Source organism: Haliotis rufescens, unplaced genomic scaffold (genome assembly GCF_023055435.1).
Source record: "Haliotis rufescens isolate VD_foot unplaced genomic scaffold, xgHalRufe1.0.p SCAF_3, whole genome shotgun sequence".
Taxonomy (NCBI): domain Eukaryota; kingdom Metazoa; phylum Mollusca; class Gastropoda; order Lepetellida; family Haliotidae; genus Haliotis; species Haliotis rufescens.
In genome coordinates this window covers 17918338-17937721 of record NW_025964001.1, presented here as the reverse complement: position 1 = coordinate 17937721, position 19384 = coordinate 17918338, and the positions used below count along the sequence as shown (strand labels likewise).

General features: G+C 42.5%; 1 protein-coding gene across 1 annotated transcript in view; it reads left to right on the top strand.

The window, feature by feature from the left end:
- The window catches only part of LOC124137023 (WD repeat-containing protein 81-like), a 36199-nt gene that overhangs the window by 2843 nt on the left and 13972 nt on the right, over window positions 1–19384 (top strand). The window contains exons 3-16 of the mRNA XM_048403846.1: window positions 137–293; window positions 1460–2815; window positions 4079–4261; window positions 5013–5074; window positions 8451–8613; window positions 8817–9001; window positions 9843–11374; window positions 11951–12090; window positions 13073–13192; window positions 13704–13977; window positions 14663–14857; window positions 15627–15744; window positions 16166–16284; window positions 17931–18114. Coding sequence (XP_048259803.1) covers window positions 137–293; window positions 1460–2815; window positions 4079–4261; window positions 5013–5074; window positions 8451–8613; window positions 8817–9001; window positions 9843–11374; window positions 11951–12090; window positions 13073–13192; window positions 13704–13977; window positions 14663–14857; window positions 15627–15744; window positions 16166–16284; window positions 17931–18114 — 4788 coding nt within the window. The remainder of the gene's footprint in view (window positions 1–136; window positions 294–1459; window positions 2816–4078; window positions 4262–5012; window positions 5075–8450; window positions 8614–8816; window positions 9002–9842; window positions 11375–11950; window positions 12091–13072; window positions 13193–13703; window positions 13978–14662; window positions 14858–15626; window positions 15745–16165; window positions 16285–17930; window positions 18115–19384) is intronic.

Sequence of the window (19384 nt, the reverse complement as noted above, 5' to 3'; positions counted from 1 at the left end):
TTGTCAGTCACTGGATTGTCTGGTTAAGACTTGAGTATTTACAGGCTGACCTCATATATATGCTGAGCGGAGCTTTGAACAGCACAGAAACAACACAAACAACACATATTGTGTAAAACTCCTCTGATCTTTTCAGACTCAGGGATGGTCCACTCTACCCTACTTCAGTTGCCAAATCTCTCTTTGAACATTTGTCAAATGTATCACAAGAGAATGTCAGGAACATTTGGCTGGATTCCTACAAGAAGTTCCGAGGGCCTAAACTACAGATGGACATGACAGCAACAGAAAGTGTAAGATGCTTAAGTTGTCTAAATTGTTTATACATGGCCTGTGAACATTTTGCATTCTGGTGCAAAATAGAAAATGGTTTGTTTGCCGTACTTATCAAAAGAAATCACTAAGCTCCAAACTGTCATGTAGGCCAATATGCATTTGGAATTCCAACTGTGCCCCCCTCAAGCGGTAATCCCCGTCATCGTCCGCTCATCTAGCCTTGGTATGACTCAAACACACACCCAATGTTCACAGAACGTTTATATAATTCCATTTTCAGATTCACCCTTGTATGGATTTCTATCCAATTCTAGCTTTACTGGGTGCAACTTTTATTTCAATTGAATGACATTGCCATAGCCATCATTTTATGACTTTTGTAAAACCAAGCATTAACTCTCCGCATTAATATACCGGGTAGTTAGTTCACTTTAAATAATTAAAGTTTGGTGTTTATAGGGATTGTTTTGTCATGATTTATGTATATATCAATATATGGATTGAAGTTGTATTTGTTGATGTTCATCAGCTGATGAAGACAGTGCCTAATGTAAGCAAGTTTATCACTGGAGCATTTCATGGTAAATTTGCTTACGTAAGGTACGACCCGTGAAGATCCGTGGTATAATAGGTCTATAACCAACCCATGCTTGCCGTAAAAGGCGACCATGCTTGTTGTAAGAGGCGACTAAGGGGATCGGGTGGCCAGGCTCGCTGACTTGGTTGAAGCATGTCATCGATCCCAATTGCGTCTGGTCCAGACTCGATTATTTACAAACCGCCGTCATATAGCTGGTGTGTGGCATTAAACAACAAACCAACCAATCAACCAACGTGAGGCACAGTCTTCATCAGCTGATGAACGTCAACAAACACAACTTCAATATATGATATGAAAAATCTTAATTATGAGGGTAATATGTCATTAATGATGGTAATATGATAGATGTCATTAATGATGATATGATATGTCATTTTTTTAATATGTGATAGATGTCATTTATGATGATAATATGATGGTTGTCATTAATGATGGTAATATGTTAGATGTCATTTAAGACCAAAAGAATCGCTGGTGCTTGTAATTTTTGTTTCTGTCTCATGATAATGTCATGTTGATAGTAGATCCCTGACATTAATCAAACGTCATGCAGGCAATAACCTTTGTCATTCACATTTTCAGTTTTCTTCCTTGCTGAAGCAGTACATGTGGAGATTCAAGCCTAATGTCTATATAGACCTTGACAACCCGTCATCAACACCGGGCACTGGAGACACAGACAGAGACGACAAACTGACCGATCACAACGTCCTCCCAATCACCGTGTTCCTGGAGTCCTCGGAACACATGTTCCTCATCCATCCGTTCATCCCCTTCACCCTGTGCAACATCATATCCTACAGCCCAGCCATATTCAACTCCTCACACATGCTGACCCTGTTCCTCTTGTACCAGATTCTACAGACAATGAAAGCCTTCCATGAGAAGGGGCTCTCAGTTGGGGACATCGCCATGCAAAATATTTTACTTGACAGTAAGTTCTGGCTGTATGTGACAGCACCTCAGATTCATTCCTTACGATCATCATATCTACGAGGTGGTAGACAGGAAGATGTTGTGGAGACAATATCTGAATCAAAAACCTTAGCGACTGTGTCGAAGTCATCTATATTCAGTTCCAGTTTGACTGAAAAATTGTTAGGGAGCAGTACACCAAAGATTGAGAAAGGAAAGAAGAATGGAAGCAAGATGTCCAAGCAGTATGGTTCTCCTGGTTGTGATGTGATTCAAACCTCAGGGCTACAGCAGCTATCATCCTTGCATAGTCCTATTGATCAGCAAGGGGCACCATTGTGCCCCGAGGGAGAGAGGTACTGGACAGAAGCCAGCGCATTCCTCTCCTCGTGTCAGTACAGACAGTATGAGGTGAACGACCTACCCAGGATTGTTGACGATTGGACAAACAGAAGGATCACCAACTTCAAATATTTGATGATACTGAATCATTTAGCAGGAAGAAAAATGGGGGACCCAAATAACCACCCGGTCTTACCCTGGATAATGGACTTTACTAGTTCTAATGGAGGGTTCAGAGATCTATCCATGTCAAAGTTCCGCCTCAACAAAGGCGACAGTCAGCTTGACTTCACTTACAACATGATGCCAGCTTTGTCTGATGACGGGGATCAGGTGCCACACCATGTGTCCGATGTGTTGTCAGACATCACATACTATGTCTACAAGGCCAGGCGGACTTCCAAGACTATCCTGTGTGCTCATGTGAGAACCAAGTGGGTGCCCCATGAGTACCCCAGTAGCCTTCAGAGGCTGCAAGAGTGGACGCCTGATGAATGCATCCCAGAGTTTTACACCGATCCAACTCTGTTTGCATCAATCCATGAGGATCTCCCAGACCTCGAGATCCCACACTGGAGCTCGTCGACACAGGACTTTATCATCAAACACATATCAGCGCTAGAGAGTGAGAAGGTGTCAGAGGATCTTCATCATTGGGTTGATCTTACATTTGGTTATAAGGTCAGTCCCTAGCGTAAAACACTTGTGTCACTAAAAGCAAGAATAAGAAGATTAAGTAAAATAAATTTTATATTTATTTCTTTTTCCTCCCTGCTCTCTCTTGATGGACTAGAAATAAATAAAAAGACGAAAAGTGAACATTTAGCTTTGGTAGGTTGAAATATAGATAATAATAGTAATGATGAGTAGGTTTCTCGTCAGGATAAAGCCAACAGTTACAAAATGTTATTTGTTTTGGTCATGTATTGATATGTATGCAAATATGAAAGGTCAGGTCGGTACTGCTTGCATAGTTTACAGCTTTACATAGTTCAGCTTTCGACAGTTGAGTCAGAATTGACCATTGGGGATATAGGCAAAATACTTTAATAATTGTTATCATGATCAAAATAATAGTCTTACGATACAAATATCAGTGTAGCTGTGGCCTTTGACAAGTGTAGGCAAACTTAGTGTAAGCGGGATCTGGTTCCTTTATCTGTGCTTGTACATCTCTGCGGCTTGGGGTTGGTTTGGGCAGACGATTTACCTTGCTTTAGCTTGTCACTGTGGGTGTATATAGACTGAACGACAGGACAGGCACACTAAAGAAATGTGATAAAAGGTTATTGACAAAGTAGACACAGTTTATGGTTAAGATTCTCTTTGATACTGTAAAGGCGACATTTCTTGCAGGTGGATGATGGATTGCCATGATACTTGATAGGCGATAAATGACAGTTGAAAAAATATGTGGTGTGAATTGTAGTTTTGTCTTTATGGTGGTTACGCCACTGTATGAAAAACATAAATTTCATCTCTTCCTTTGGAACTATGTTGACTGACTGACTTAATCACTGAGCTTGTGATGTAATATATTTATGTGCATATTCCAGGAAAACTTGAAATGTTTAGGTACTGTTTGCGAGAGATGAGAATACAAATTTGACAATACATCTGATAATGACATATGATAATGAGGTGATCATGCTTGTGAGTGAGTGAGTATGGTTTTACGCCGCTTTTTGCAATATTCCAGCAATATCACGGCGGGGGACACCAGAAATCGGCTTCACACATCATGCACATTGTACCCATGTCAGGAATCGAACCCGGGTCTTCGGCATGAAGAGCGAACGCTTTAACCACTAGGCTACCCGACCGCCCCCTGATCATGCTTGTGGGTTTTGGGAAGGTGAATATCCTGTATTAAGAATAAACAGGACAGTTAGATCAGAAAGTGGTTGTATTCCCCGCACAATACATATTGTTTCCGTGCTACAGTTGAGTGGCGCTGCGTCAGTGAAGGCTAAGAACGTGTACCTGCAGCTGGTGGACCAGCATCGGAGCATGTCCAACCACGGAGTGGTGCAGCTGTTCAGTCAACCACACCCCCACAGGTTGCCCCTGGCAACAGTCTTCCAGAAACACCCTCCCAAGGTCACACGGAACATGATCCAGTCTCAGGTTAGTCTCATCTTGCGCTTACAATAAATCAACTGTGATGACCAGTCCTGGATTGACAATCCAGTGTGTAAATATTTCTTGCTTATTTTAGGTTTTGAATGAAAACTGTGACCCACCAGGAGAAAAGGGATTTTATGGGTGCTAGGATACAATTGTGCTATGACATCATAAAGACGTTTGACGTCAACTTACTTCAGTGAAGATAGCCATATGTGATATCATGTATCTCTAAATAATAAATATGTATTGAAGCTTGTGAGTTCCATTTTTTGTGTCCCAAAGATGCTTTAGTTTTAAAATATTTTGAAAAGTCAAAAAGATATTTTTCATCAATTACATCCCTCATCTCATGGTTGGTCACAATTATCTAAAAAATATGTGGCATTGTATCCAGACCAACATTGGCATTTAAATTGCATTTTATGTCAAAATAACTGTTTGGAAATTGAATTCGTTAACTTGAGTTTTATCGTTTTATCCATGAACTGGTAAGATACAAAACTAGGCTTGTCTGGCCATCGGAGGTATATCCTCAGGTGAATCAGACTTTCTATGTTCATTTGGATGGTATTCTGAATGTAGTGGTGTTACGCCAGGCAGTTAAAAGAATTATTAAAGACAGAGGCCAAATTTTAATTCCTACCTTCATTACTGATGGGTGGGGGTGGTCTTTTATTGAATATGACAGAGACTTGAGACCAACATTATCAAAGACATGTCCATATTTCACCATGTTTGCTGGTACTTTCAGATGATTATTGGTCAAGGGTTCTTCTCAGATCCAAATGAAGCAGCAGGTCTTCATGAGCCAAGGTAAGGTTACATCTCATAACAGTAAAATGACAAATATGTATCTTATGTGTCATCGTGATGAAGGTTTGTTTCTGCATGTATCATCATGGCCGTCATAATTTGTATACTGCTATGTATCATCATGGCCGTCATAGTTTGTATACTGCTGTGTATCATCATGGCCGTCATAGTTTGTATACTGCTATGTATCATCATGGCCGTCATAGTTTGTATACTGCTATGTATCATCATGGCCGTCATAATTTGTATACTGCTATGTATCATCATGGCCGTCATAGTTTGTATACTGCTATGTATCATCATGGCCGTCATAGTTTGTATACTGCTATGTATCATCATGGCCGTCTTAGTTTGTATTCTGCATGTATCATCATGGCCGTCATAGTTTGTATATTGCTGTGTATCATCATGGCCGTCATAGTTTGTATACTGCTATGTATCATCATGGCCGTCATAGTTTGTATACTGCTATGTATCATCATGGCCGTCATAGTTTGTATACTGCTATGTATCATCATGGCCGTCATAGTTTGTATACTGCTATGTATCATCATGGCCGTCATAGTTTGTATACTGCTATGTATCATCATGGCCGTCATATACTGCTATGTATCATCATGGCCGTCATAGTTTGTATACTGCTATGTATCATCATGGCCGTCATAGTTTGTATACTGCTATGTATCATCATGGCCGTCATAGTTTGTATACTGCTATGTATCATCATGGCCGTCATAGTTTGTATTCTGCTATGTATCATCATGGCCGTCATAGTTTGTTTCTGCATGTATCATCATGGCCGTCATAGTTTGTATACTGCTATGTATCATCATGGCCGTCATAGTTTGTATACTGCTATGTATCATCATGGCCGTCATAGTTTGTATACTGCTATGTATCATCATGGCCGTCATAGTTTGTATACTGCTATGTATCATCATGGCCGTCATAGTTTGTATACTGCTATGTATCATCATGGCCGTCATAGTTTGTATACTGCTATGTATCATCATGGCCGTCATAGTTTGTATACTGCTATGTATCATCATGGCCGTCATAGTTTGTATACTGCTATGTATCATCATGGCCGTCATAGTTTGTATACTGCTATGTATCATCATGGCCGTCATAGTTTGTATACTGCTATGTATCATCATGGCCGTCATAGTTTGTATTCTGCTATGTATCACCATGGCCGTCATAGTTTGTATTCTGCTATGTATCATCATGGCCATCATAGTTTGTATATTGCTATGTATCATCATGGCCGTCATAGTTTGTATACTGCTGTGTATCATCATGGCCGTCATAGTTTGTATACTGCTATGTATCATCATGGCCGTCATAGTTTGTATACTGCTATGTATCATCATGGCCGTCATAGTTTGTATACTGCTATGTATCATCATGGCCGTCATAGTTTGTATACTGCTATGTATCATCATGGCCGTCATAGTTTGTATACTGCTATGTATCATCATGGCCGTCATAGTTTGTATACTGCTATGTATCATCATGGCCGTCATAGTTTGTATACTGCTATGTATCATCATGGCCATCATAGTTTGTATACTGCTATGTATCATCATGGCCGTCATAGTTTGTATACTGCTATGTATCATCATGGCCGTCATAGTTTGTATTCTGCTATGTATCATCATGGCCGTCATAGTTTGTATACTGCTATGTATCATCATGGCCGTCATAGTTTGTATACTGCTATGGAACATGCTGAAACACATTTGAAATGAAATAGTTTTGTAACACAAGATCACATGTTTGAAGGTGATCATTGAGCATTATGGAAGGCTTCCAGAGCTATATTATCATGTCACATAAATGTGTCAGTGGAATTATATTTTTACCTTTTTTGTCACCTTGTGGCGATTTTGGGTTTGAAATAGGTCTCCAGTGAACAGGCGAATAAATGGATCAGGTGGTTAGGCTTACTGTATTCGACGTAATAAGCGCCCCACTCTAATAAGCACCCACGGCGATATTTGCTACTATATTGGCTAGTGAACAATCCCAATTAGCACCCCTTCTGATTGATCAATGTACACAAGACTTATTTATTCGTGTATAATACCCACTTGTGTGTTATATGCACCCTTAATTATGGTCTATTAAATCCTGGAAAAATATATCTGTCGTATATAAACATTTCAGGATGTCAGCATAAACCCCAAAATTTACGATCTTTGAGCGTTTTTTTTTTACCAAAATCATATTCTAAAAAGAGCCCCCTATTTCTAATTTTGAGAGCACCCTGGGCGCTTATTGCGTCGAATAGGGTATTGACTTTGTTGATTGTGTGTCAGCCTATCTTGACAGTATGGCACAAGCCATATTTCTATTAAATTATTTTACTGGTCGGTAGTATTGATATGAATGTGCCATCTTCATTGACAGGAATGATAGAACAAGGTTATTAAGGATATGTTAGATCATGGGGGGAGGTAATTTGAACAGCAGCATGAACTCAGCAGGATGTGACAAAACTCAAAAAGTGTACTTTATAGGACCTTAGGTGCCTTTGATCTTTTAGTGAAGCATCTTAGAATTAGCATTAGTACAAATGAATTCAGGTAAGGACTCTCTGCTCTGAACTCCATGAAATTAATGTATATGCTATGACAATACATCACTGATTACAGTTGAATCTAACACCTGTACAATTAACACATAAATACAATTTCATAATATTTTGAATTCCTCTTTTGTTTTAAACATGTATGCTCCGATCATTTTGAGGTGAGGTGAAATGGGGTTTAACGTTGCATTCAAGGATATTGCACTTATATAGCAATGTGCATGCATGTATGATGCTGATTTATAGTGCTAGCCCACTGAGATACCATGCTGCAGTTTAACATGAATATCCCACAAAGACACGGTATACTGACTCTGAGGCAGCCAGTCCTTGTTTTGCCCCGTAATGCCGAGTGCCAGACAGAGTACCATCTTTTAACTTCTTTGAGTATGACACAGCCGGGGATCGAACCCCTGACCTTCCGTTCTATCCACCAGACCACAAAAGCATTCCTGAACATTTTGAATACCCAGGGGATTCTGGGTAAGGATCTAGGTCCCCAGTAACTCATGCTGGTTGTTAGAGGCGACTAAATGGATCGGGTGGTCAGCCTCGGTGACTTGATTGTATGTCCTCATATTCCACTTGCGGGGATTGATACTCATTATATCAATCATTGAATTGTCTGGTCTTGACTCAGCTATTTACAGACTGTTGTCATATAGCTGCAATATTGCTGACAGCAACATCAGAAAACAAACAACTGATAACTGATATCATTAAATTTGGAGTTTCCTTTCAAAATAAATCTTTGTATTGTGTATACAATGTGCGCTTTTTCAGCTCTATGGGGAGTTTCGACATGCTGGACCAGCTGCGGCCAGAAGCTGCCTGCATACAGCTGCCCCGTGACTTCTGCCCCCACGCTGAACTCGACTACATGGAGGCACAGCTGGCATTCTGTAACAGAACCCTTCAGCAGATCTCAGATACAGGCAACATTAAGGTCAGTCAGTATCCCACCACCCGTGTTGTCAGTTTTAAAATAATCTAAATATACTCCTTAAAGTTAAAGAACACTGATTTTTTTTCAATCTGTTATGGCCGTTTGACTTAAATATGTCTTGTGGTGAAATCTATAAAAGATGCTTGGACTTGGATATTTTGTGAATTTGATTGGTTGGTAATTGACTGTTGTCATGGTTACAGGAACCAGGTGCCAAGGACACTGAGCTGCCTTGTATTGTGTCTGAGGACATGGTGAAGTTCTCATGTCTCATGTGCGAGATGTTTCTGTCATCTCGTCTCAGGATGAAAGACACCTATGTCTCTCTCACTCGGAGATATGACAAAATTATGCAACTTGCTGCTTCCGATTTTTCTGAGTTGCCAAGGTGAGAAACTAGTGACATCCTTTGAAATAATGCAATAGGGTGATGTCTGATTGAACTTTGGTAGCACAGATTCCTAATGGTAGCTATGGTGTATATTGCATGCTGTAGGGGGCACAGGTGGCCAAGTCGTAACTGTGCAGAGTACGTCCCTTGGGTACACCAGAAACCTATAATCCTGGGTTTGAATCTCGGTTCACTCCAATTCTGTTTCTCGGTTTGTCAGCACCATACCTGTGCTTGTGGGTTTCCTCAAAGTGGTAAATGTCTGAGACCTGCATCACTTTGGGGTCCTTTAAGGCACTGCGATTAACTGTGCAGAGTTGCGTCCCTTGGGCGCGCCAGAAACCTATGATTGTGGGTTCAAATCCCGGTTTGCCCCGATTATGTTTCTAGGTTTGTCAGCACCATACCCGTGCTTGTGGGTTTCACCGAAGTGGTAAACATCTGAGACCTGCATCACTTCGGGCTTTCCTCCCACATTGGGCTGACACGCCGTGATATAACTGGAATACTGTTAAAAGCGGCGTTAAACCCAACTCACTCACTCACTCACTCACTCAAAGTATCATTAAATCCAGCCGACTCACTCACTATCGCAGGGAAACTTACATGATACAGCCTGACATAGGAATCCAAGTGTGTGACTGCTAATGTAGACTCCTTTATGTTGTATATGTGTATATGATATCAGATTTAGATGGAATTGTGTTAAAAGTATTCTGTTCTGAGTATCCTGTTCTGACTTGTGCGAACCAATGTGATGCTAGTAACCCATGAGATAGCACACAGACCAAAAACCCATGTCCATGTCTACCTGGTATTTTACATCTCCTTGTTTCAGACCCCTCCATAAAGCAGTTCACAACCTGATCCACCGGGTACAGAAGAAGCCACACCCTTTCCACCAGGGAGAGTCCACCTTCAAGTTCCCGTCTGTCACCAAGAACGGACTCCCCCCACCCACGCCCGCTCTTCTCCTGCAGTCCTACACTGGGCTGCTCCCCTTCCCTACCTACTTCAGCGAGCTGTACAAGTGTCTGTGTCAACTTAAGCAGAAGGATGCTGAAGCTGACCACATCCAGTTCAGTAACAAGCTGCCGTCGGAGAAGGCCAGTTTGCTGAAGCACAAGGAGAGAGAGAAGGTCCCAGTGTTGGAGCAGTTCCTCCTCAAGTACCAGGGCAAGCTTGGCAAGGAGGGGCTCGAGCTCCTGCTGCCATACATTGAAGAGCTGTTCCAACAGGAAACCACCACGGTCCAAGCAGCATGGTCCTTCTTCGGGGTGATCAGTAAGGAACTAGGCCCGCTGGACACGGCCAAAAGGTTCCTGCCATATCTTACAAGTTTGTACACAGGAGAGAACTCGACTGCCAAACATGTGAAGCTGTATCATCGAAACTTCCTAATGCAGCTGATGGTGAGGTTAGGTTTGAAGACGTTTCTGTCCAATTTCTCTACCTTGTTGGTAGAGGCTGTCGCGGGGTACAAAGACTTCCCTCTGCCCAGTAAATACTATCAGGAGGAGCTGATTGAAGAGATGCAGAGGGAGGCTGAGCTGTCTGAAAGAACAGCAGTGTGGTCGGAAGGGACCAATCAGAAGTCAGACAATGTGGCAACCACCAATGGGCTTTCAGGAGAGGGTTACCTGGATGATGAGAGCAGTCAGTCATGGGATGTTGGTAGGGATGAAAGTACTCAGGGAGATGTTGACGACATTGAAGAGGAGTTCCCAGATAATATTTTGTTAAATGAAGATGACTGTGGTACAGAGGAGTCAAAGAAGAAATTGTCCACGGACTCTGTCAGTATAGGCCAGGTGTCAAGCCTGAGTGATGAGAGCGGGGACGGGGAAAGCAATGGGATGGGGATAGACACTTGTGATAGGACATCCATAAACAGTGCATACAATCTTCTTGACAGAGCAAGGGAAAAGACTTCTTCAACCACTGAAAGTGATGCATGGTCGGTGGGAGAGAATGTGGAAGACAATGCTCCGGTGTTTGAGAGCTTCAGTCCAATCCTGGACACAGATGATGTGCCAAATGGGTCCAAGTTTGATTCAGGGAATGGTGAGGATTCTATAGACTCTGCCTATGACAGGAGGCAAGATGATGATGCAAGTGATCAGACGGATCTCACAATAGATGTCTCGGATCAGATGGTTCGGAGTGAGACTGAAGATATTTTAGCAAACCTTTCTGTGGCGAGTCCGGCAGAAATCGTCAACATCCGTGACATATCGGCAGAGAGTGTCAAGTGGCTGTCCAACAAGCTAGGGCCTGTCCTCACAGCCAAGTTCTTGTCCCGGAACCTGGTCCGGATGTTGGCGCTCTGCTTCCTGGGACTCGAGCAGCTGGATGAGTATACGGATCCAGGTACAGTCATTATTTCACTCAGTTCTCAGGGATTTATCTAAACCTGCTCAGAGGCCTATTTTTGGCCCCAAGTCTGCAGCAATTGTCAGTCAAAATTTTCAAATTGGAATGAAACATTTCCCAATTCATCCTGTTATTGCTGTAACTAATGTTATGCCTTGGTCAAGGTGACTTGTATTTCACTGATAACAGGACCAATATATAGGAAGAGGCTTTAATGCTTGGTTTAACATTATTGCTTTGAATGCAATGTTACAATACCCTTGAAATTAGAAAAATAAGAACTTTAATAAATATCTCAATTTTTTTTTAAATATCGATTTGTTTTTCACCCAATTTTCCTGCCATGGGACATTGTTTGGAAGCATAGATAGATCACTGGTCCTAGCTTTATTATGAGAGTATCTTTTGTAATTCTTTATAAGAAAAATTAAACAAACTATCCATGCCTCAGTTTAGATTTGCTGTTGACGGATGTGATTCACATAAAGCATAAATGTTGGTAGGACTAGTTATATGGTGTATTTCATGAAGCTGAACACCGTTGTAACGAAACGTTCTTGTTTTCTCCCACAGCTCAAAAGAACCTGCAGTCGTCCCGTCTGGTGACAGGTGACTCCCATGCTCTCAAGGTGCTGGAGTGTCTTGGCTACGTCACGTTGGTGTACGGGGAACACGTCATCCTCGTACAGTACCTCCCTACCATTGTGGATATGGTCAGTAGACATGCATTCAGTTACTCATGACCTGTGTCAAATGTCAAGGTCACTTTGAAGGTCACACACGAAATGAATTGTAAATAGTTTCATTTCACTCTATATTTGTAACACCACCTTCTTCATCACCAGTCACATGTTGTCACATGTGACTGGATGACCTTGAAGGTCAAGGTTACTCAGTATATAGTAGGTATTGTACATAATACCTTGATTTTTTCATTGGAACATTTTTGTTTTGAATTTAATGTAACTCTATATAAGATCTCGTGGCAGTTCATAGTTGAGACAGAAGGTCAAGGTCATTAAACAAGAGGGTCACGGGTGGCCCAGTTGACTAAGGCGCCGCGATTCACTGTGCAGAGTCGCGTCCCCTGGACACGCCAGAAACCTATATTGTTGGTTCAAATCCCGGTTCACCCCAATTATGTTTCTAGGTTTGTCAGCACCATACCCGTGCTCGTGGGTTTCACCGAAGTGGTAAACGTTGGGCTTTCCTCCGACATTAGGCTGACACACCGCGATATAACTGGAATAATGTTAAAAGCGGCGTTAAACTCAACTCACTCACTCATTAAACAAGATATGCTTTTTTGTTATCAAGGTAGCTACAGGCATAGGATTTCTGTTTCAAAGTTGCACTGCATTGAGGATGTGTTTTCTCAAACCAGAAGTGAGGTTATTAAAACAGACATTCTCAAAACTTTGTTACTGAGGTAGCTAGAGAAGTTGACTTTAAATGCACTGCATTAAGTGTTTTTTTCCCAAACCAGAAATGATGTTATTAAACTGGAAATCTTTCTAACTTTGTTATTAAGGTAACTGTCAGATCAGCAAACATTTACATGTCATTAAAATGTTGACATGTCTTTGTCAAGTTTGATGTACCGGTATATTGAATTTTGTGTACAGATTCATACAACATAACAGTGTTACTGATGAAGAGCCGGATGATGTAGAAGGTGTTGTGTAATGCTTGCAGGTGGCCGTAGCTCAGAGGAGGCTCACCCAGCGGTCGGAGTCAGGATTGTTTGGTGGGGTGGTCCTGCTCCGATACATCATCCCTTTCCTCTCAGTCAAGTCTCTTATGGACAATCTAGACGTGAGTTACCTTGCTCAGAGACCGGCTTAATTCTAAATGGGCCCCCGTGGGGACTCCTGGTTTAGTTATCTTTTTGGGGGGTTGGGGGGGTCGTTGTTTTACGCCGCACTCAGCAATATTCCAGCTACGGTGGTCTGTAAATTATCTGGACCAGACAATCCAGTGATTGACATCATGATCATCGATCCATGCAATTGGAATCGATGACATGCATCAACCAAGTCAGCGAGCCTGACCACCCGATCCCGTTAGTTGCCTTTAACGACAAGCATAGTCGACTTTTACGGCAAGCATGGGTTGCTGAAGACCTATTCTACCCTGGAATCTTCACGGGTCGGTTTTTGTTATCAATCATGTCAGTTGTACTTAAAAGCTTTAGGATGAACCTTTTTAGGGTAAGAAGAGATGTATGACTTTTTGGGATATTGTGCACATATTTAAAACATTTGTAAAAGGTCAGGGGATATTGATGACGTCTTCTTGTTTCATCTGAACTTGTTTCCTCCTCCAGGACACAATTGTGATGGATTCCCTGCTTCCTGTGATCAAGCTGGTAACGTCACCTACCATTACGTTTCCTGGGGGTGTGCGCGCTCGATCCATCCTCTGTCACAAAGTCATTGACGTCCTGTATGTCATAGGGCTCCGTCTCGGCCTGGAAATGACACGCAAGCATCTCTCATCTTCCATGCTCAAGTTGTTTGAAGCCTTTTCAGTCATCCACGGGAATTCGTCCTCGCCGCCCAATGGTCAGATATACAAGAGCGGCTCTCTCTCTCCCACTGGTCAGTTCATTGTTGTAGTCATGGTCTACCAGTCGTGAAACATTAGTTTTGTATTACTTTAAGAAAATTTTAACTCTGCCAATCTCGTGATCATGTTGCTATGTTGGAGTTGATGGGTGAACCATGATATCCATGTGACAGAATTTCAACATTAAGTAGAATATAATTACATGGGTTGGCGGTAGGGCGATGGTATTAAAAACATATATTGTCATAATTTGAGCCCACAACACATCTTTCTTGTCAGGAAAACAGTGTACAATTAATATTTTTTTGTGAAACCCAAGTCTTAGTTTCCAGTATTAACAAATTATTTTCTTCATGGAAATCCTAGTCCCCAACCCCTCCCTCCTCCAGGGCCCCGTTCCACAAAGGGATGGCGGCACTAGGGCAATTGTAGCTCCCAAACTTTAACGACAGTCATGGCGGTAAGATCGTTTTGTGAAACGGACCACGGACAACAAGTGGTCAGTTCCTGAGGAGTAAATAGTTTCATTTCTACTGATGGATGGTATGTGTGCTAGGGCAATTGTTGCTCCCAAACGTTAATGACAGTCATGGCGGTAAGATAGTTTTGTGAAACGGGACCATGGACAACAAGTGGTCAGTTCCTGAAGAGTTCCAGTAAATGGTTTCATTTCTACTGATGGATGGTATGTGTGCTACTGGTCTGTCTGTGTCGCAGGGATAACCCTGGGTGGCAGTGAGACGTCCGAGGAATCCTACCTGAACATCAAGATGGACCCCTCGTCCCAGGAGTACAAGATCGGCACACCCATCAGCGCCAGCGGGTTCAGTGGCTACATGTCCAAACTGAGCAAGAAGGCGCCATCCAACAAGTTCCACAGCCTCACATCACTGGGGGCCATTGATGACAAAGGTCTGTAGACATACCATTGCATGAACGTTCCCCATAATCACCAGAGCCCTGTGTTTGCCATAAGAATTGACTTCTGAGAATCACATGGTTACAATGTATCACATGGCTGACTGTGTGTCATTTCATTGATTGTTGCTCATTATTATTTAAACACTGGTCTTCATGGCATTTGACTATTCACAGGCCCTGATATAACTAAAAAAATTGCTGACTGCAGCATTAAACATTTTCTTCCCTCAGGGCTTCATTTTGTTGAAGTTTTACAACAATCTGGAAATATGATAAAAATTCTATACTATATTTTTGGATCTTCATATGTGTTTTTAGCTCACCCAACCTTTGTTAAGTGCTATAGTATATTCATACACTGTTCTTCATGGCATTTGACTATTCACAGGCCATGATATGACTGAAATATTGCTGACTGCGGCATTGAACAACATCTTCTTCACTCAGAACATGTTTTTGTTGAATGCTATGTTTTGTATCTTCACATATGTCTCACCCATCCTTTGTTAAGTGGCTTTCTTTGTTGGCAGTTTAGACTGTTGACTACATAGCCAGGTGAGCTACAGTGCTGTGGCACTATGTTTTGGTATTGAGGTACCTCTTGTGAAAATGTCAGGAAAATGAGGTTAATTAATATTGATAAATTACGTTTTATTATTTCTGAATACTCTTGTGTCTGTCCAATCATCTCTTGTTTATGTTGAGTTATGACATGCATAATTCCCGGATATGGTGAAGATAATAGTGTGGTTGACTGTAGATGATGTTGTGGACTACAAGCCGTCGACCAAGGAGGGAGGGCTGCAGGAGCTAGCTGCTGTCTTCACCCCTGAGTTGGCACTGGCGGCCTACATACCACTGTGCAGGATATTTGGCAGGTAGGTACGGAGACAGGAATAAGCAAATCTTGCTGTACTGGAAGTACTCAATAATACTATTAAGGGCATAAGAGCCATATATTTGGATGCTCCAAATACTCTTGATATTTCTTGTTTGGTTATCAGTTAACGTGACTATCATTACGTCTCCTGGGGGTGTTCGCCTTCGATCCCAGCTCTGTCACTAAGTCATTGACGTCTTGTATGTCATAGGGCTCTGTCTCGGCCTGGAAATGACACGCAAGCACTCAATAATACTATTAAGGGCCTAAGAGCCATATATTTGGATGCTCCAAATACTCTTGATATTTCTTGTTTGGTTGTCAGTAAAACTCAATGTTGATGTTCCTGCTTGATCTAGCAATGCCATTGTGGATAGACTGTAGACTTGAGACAGCTGTAGTGTTGTGTTGTGTTGCAGTATACACATGGAGGAACACTTGCCCAACGATGACCTTATCCGACAGTTATGCTCCCAGCAGGACACAGTGATGGATCAGATGGCGGAGATGCAGGAGAACACTGCCGTCACTAAATCAGGTCAGTCTCAACACACATCACAAATCACACATACAGGACACACACATCACACAGAACACACACATCACACAGAACACACACATCACACAGAACTCATCACACATTACACACAGTCACAGAGGGTGGAGATGCAGGAGAACACTGCCGTCACTAAATCAGGTCAGTGTCAACACCCATCACACATCACACAGAACACACACAGAATACACACATCACATATCAAACACACAGTGATGGATCAGAGGGCGGAGATGCAGGAGAACACTGCCGTCACTAAATCAGGTCAGTCTCAACACACATCACAGATCACTCATCACACATCACACCCAGAATACACACATCACACACACAGAACATACATCACACACACACACACACACACACACACATCACATACCAAACACACAGTGATGGATCAGATGGCGGTGATGCAGGAGAACACTGCCGTCACTAAATCAGGTCAGTGTCAACACACATCACACAGAACACAGAACACACACAGAACACACACAGAATACACACATCACACACACACAGAACATACATCACACACACACATCACTCATCAAACACATAGTGATGGATCAGAGGGCGGAGATGCAGGAGAACACTGCCGTCACTAAATCAGGTCAGTGTCAACACATATCACACATCACACAGAACACACAGATTAAACATCACACATCACACATCACACATCACACATCACACACACAGAACACACAGAGTCATGGATCAGAGGGCGGAGATGCAGGAGAACACTGCTGACTTTATGTCAGGTCAGTCTCAATACACATCACAGATCACTCATCACACATCACACATCACACCCAGAACACATCACACAGAACACACACAGAATACACACATCACACACACACACATCACATATCAAACACACAGTGATGGATCAGAGGGCGGAGATGCAGGAGAACACTGCTGACACCAAGTCAGGTCAGTCTCAACACACATCACACATCACTCATCACACATCACACCCAGAATACACACATCACACACACAGAACATACATCACACACACACACAAATCACTCATCAAACACACAGTGATGGATCAGATGGCGGAGATGCAGGAGAACACTGCTGACACCAAGTCAGGTCAGTCTCAACACACATCACAAATCACACACACATCACACACACATCAAACACACATCACACATTACACACAGGGCAGAGATGCAGGAGGACATTGCTGACACTGAGTCAGGTCAGTCATGATAAACATTCATGATAACTCAACACATATCTGGAAAATTTGTCCGCCGTTTCACTGAGTTTGGAACACTTGCAGCAATGATGCAAATGAGCTGAGTTACTTCCCTTTACCCCATGCATTCGTATAAACATCTGTTCTTTTCAGAAACTCAGCAAGTTGTACGTGATAAGCATGTTACCTAAGATGTGTTCCGATTTACTTCTCTGCAGGCTACTTGAAATTTGTACCCAGCTTGTGAAAAAAGCTGGCTCCATGGAAAATAATTGCTCGCTCCTTAACCAATCAGAAGCCAGTATTTTAATGTGATGTAAGATGAGGGGTCTTTATCAAGCCATCGGTAGTTATTGACTTAAGATGGATATGAAAAGACAGGGGAAGGCATTGAAACGTATGACTTTGGTTTCAGTGTCGGAGGGTATGGAGTGTGACGACACGTCAGTGACTGGTGCTATAGGCAGCAATGTGCAGATGATCGGTAACCGAATACAACTCAGTCATGAGGTCAGGGAGACCAGTCCTGAGCTCAACCAGTTTGGTCGCGGATATCGAGCATCCGGCATCCTCCGCATACATCCAGATGAGCTTAGATGGTCAGTATTTGTTGTCCTAGTTGTTGACTGATTCGTGTACAAGGTGAACTTAGGGATGGGGAGGATGAAGGTATAAGGGAATGTGACAAGCTCTAGAGGCAACTGCCTCTGTTGAAGTCTTCCTTTGAAGGTATAAGGGGATGTGACAAGCTCTAGAGGCAACTGCCTCTGTCGAAGCCTTCCTTTGAAGGTATAAGGGGATGTGACAAGCTCTAGGAGCAACTGCCTCTGTCGAAGCCTTCCTTTGAAGGTATAAGGGGATGTGACAAGCTCTAGAGGCAACTGCCTCTGTTGAAGCCTTCCTTTGAAGGTATAAGGGGATGTGACAAGCTCTAGAGGCAACTGCCTCTGTTAAAGCCTTTCTTTGAAGGTATAAGTGGATGTGACAAGCTCTAGAGGCAGCTGCCTCTGTTAAGCCTTCCTTTGAAGGTATAAGGGGATGTGACAAGCCCTAGAGGCAACTGCCTCTGTCGAAGTCTTCCTTTGAAGGTATAAGTGGATGTGACAAGCTCTAGAGGCAGCTGCCTCTGTTGAAGCCTTCCTTTGAAGGGATAAGGGGATGTGACAAGCTCTAGAGGCAACTGCCTCTGTTGAAGCCTTCCTTTGAAGGTATAACGGGATGTGACAAGCTCTAGAGGCAACTGCCTCTGTTGAAGCCTTCCTTTGAAGGTATAACGGGATGTGACAAGCTCTAGAGGCAACTGCCTCTGTCGAAGTCTTCCTTTGAAAGTATAAGGGGATGTGACAAGCTCTAGAGACAACTGCCTTTGTTGAAGCCTTCCTTTGAAGGTATAACGGGATGTGACAAGCTCTAGAGGCAACTGCCTCTGTTGAAGCCTTCCTTTGAAGGGATAAGGGGATGTGACAAGCTCTAGAGGCAACTGCCTCTGTTGAAGCCTTCCTTTGAAGGTATAACGGGATGTGACAAGCTCTAGAGGCAACTGCCTCTGTTGAAGCCTTCCTTTGAAGGTATAACGGGATGTGACAAGCTCTAGAGGCAACTGCCTCTGTCGAAGTCTTCCTTTGAAAGTATAAGGGGATGTGACAAGCTCTAGAGACAACTGCCTTTGTTGAAGCCTTCCTTTGAAGGTATAAGGGGATGTGACAAGCTCTAGAGGCAACTGCCTCTGTTGAAGGGACACTTGCATTTTTCACAAACATAGAAGATGTGGAATCATTAAGGGCCCAATTGAAATGTAAAAACATTTGAAATATTGGAATGAAAATTATCAAACATGCTCAAATAGATGTCAATTGGCTTTTTGTCTTA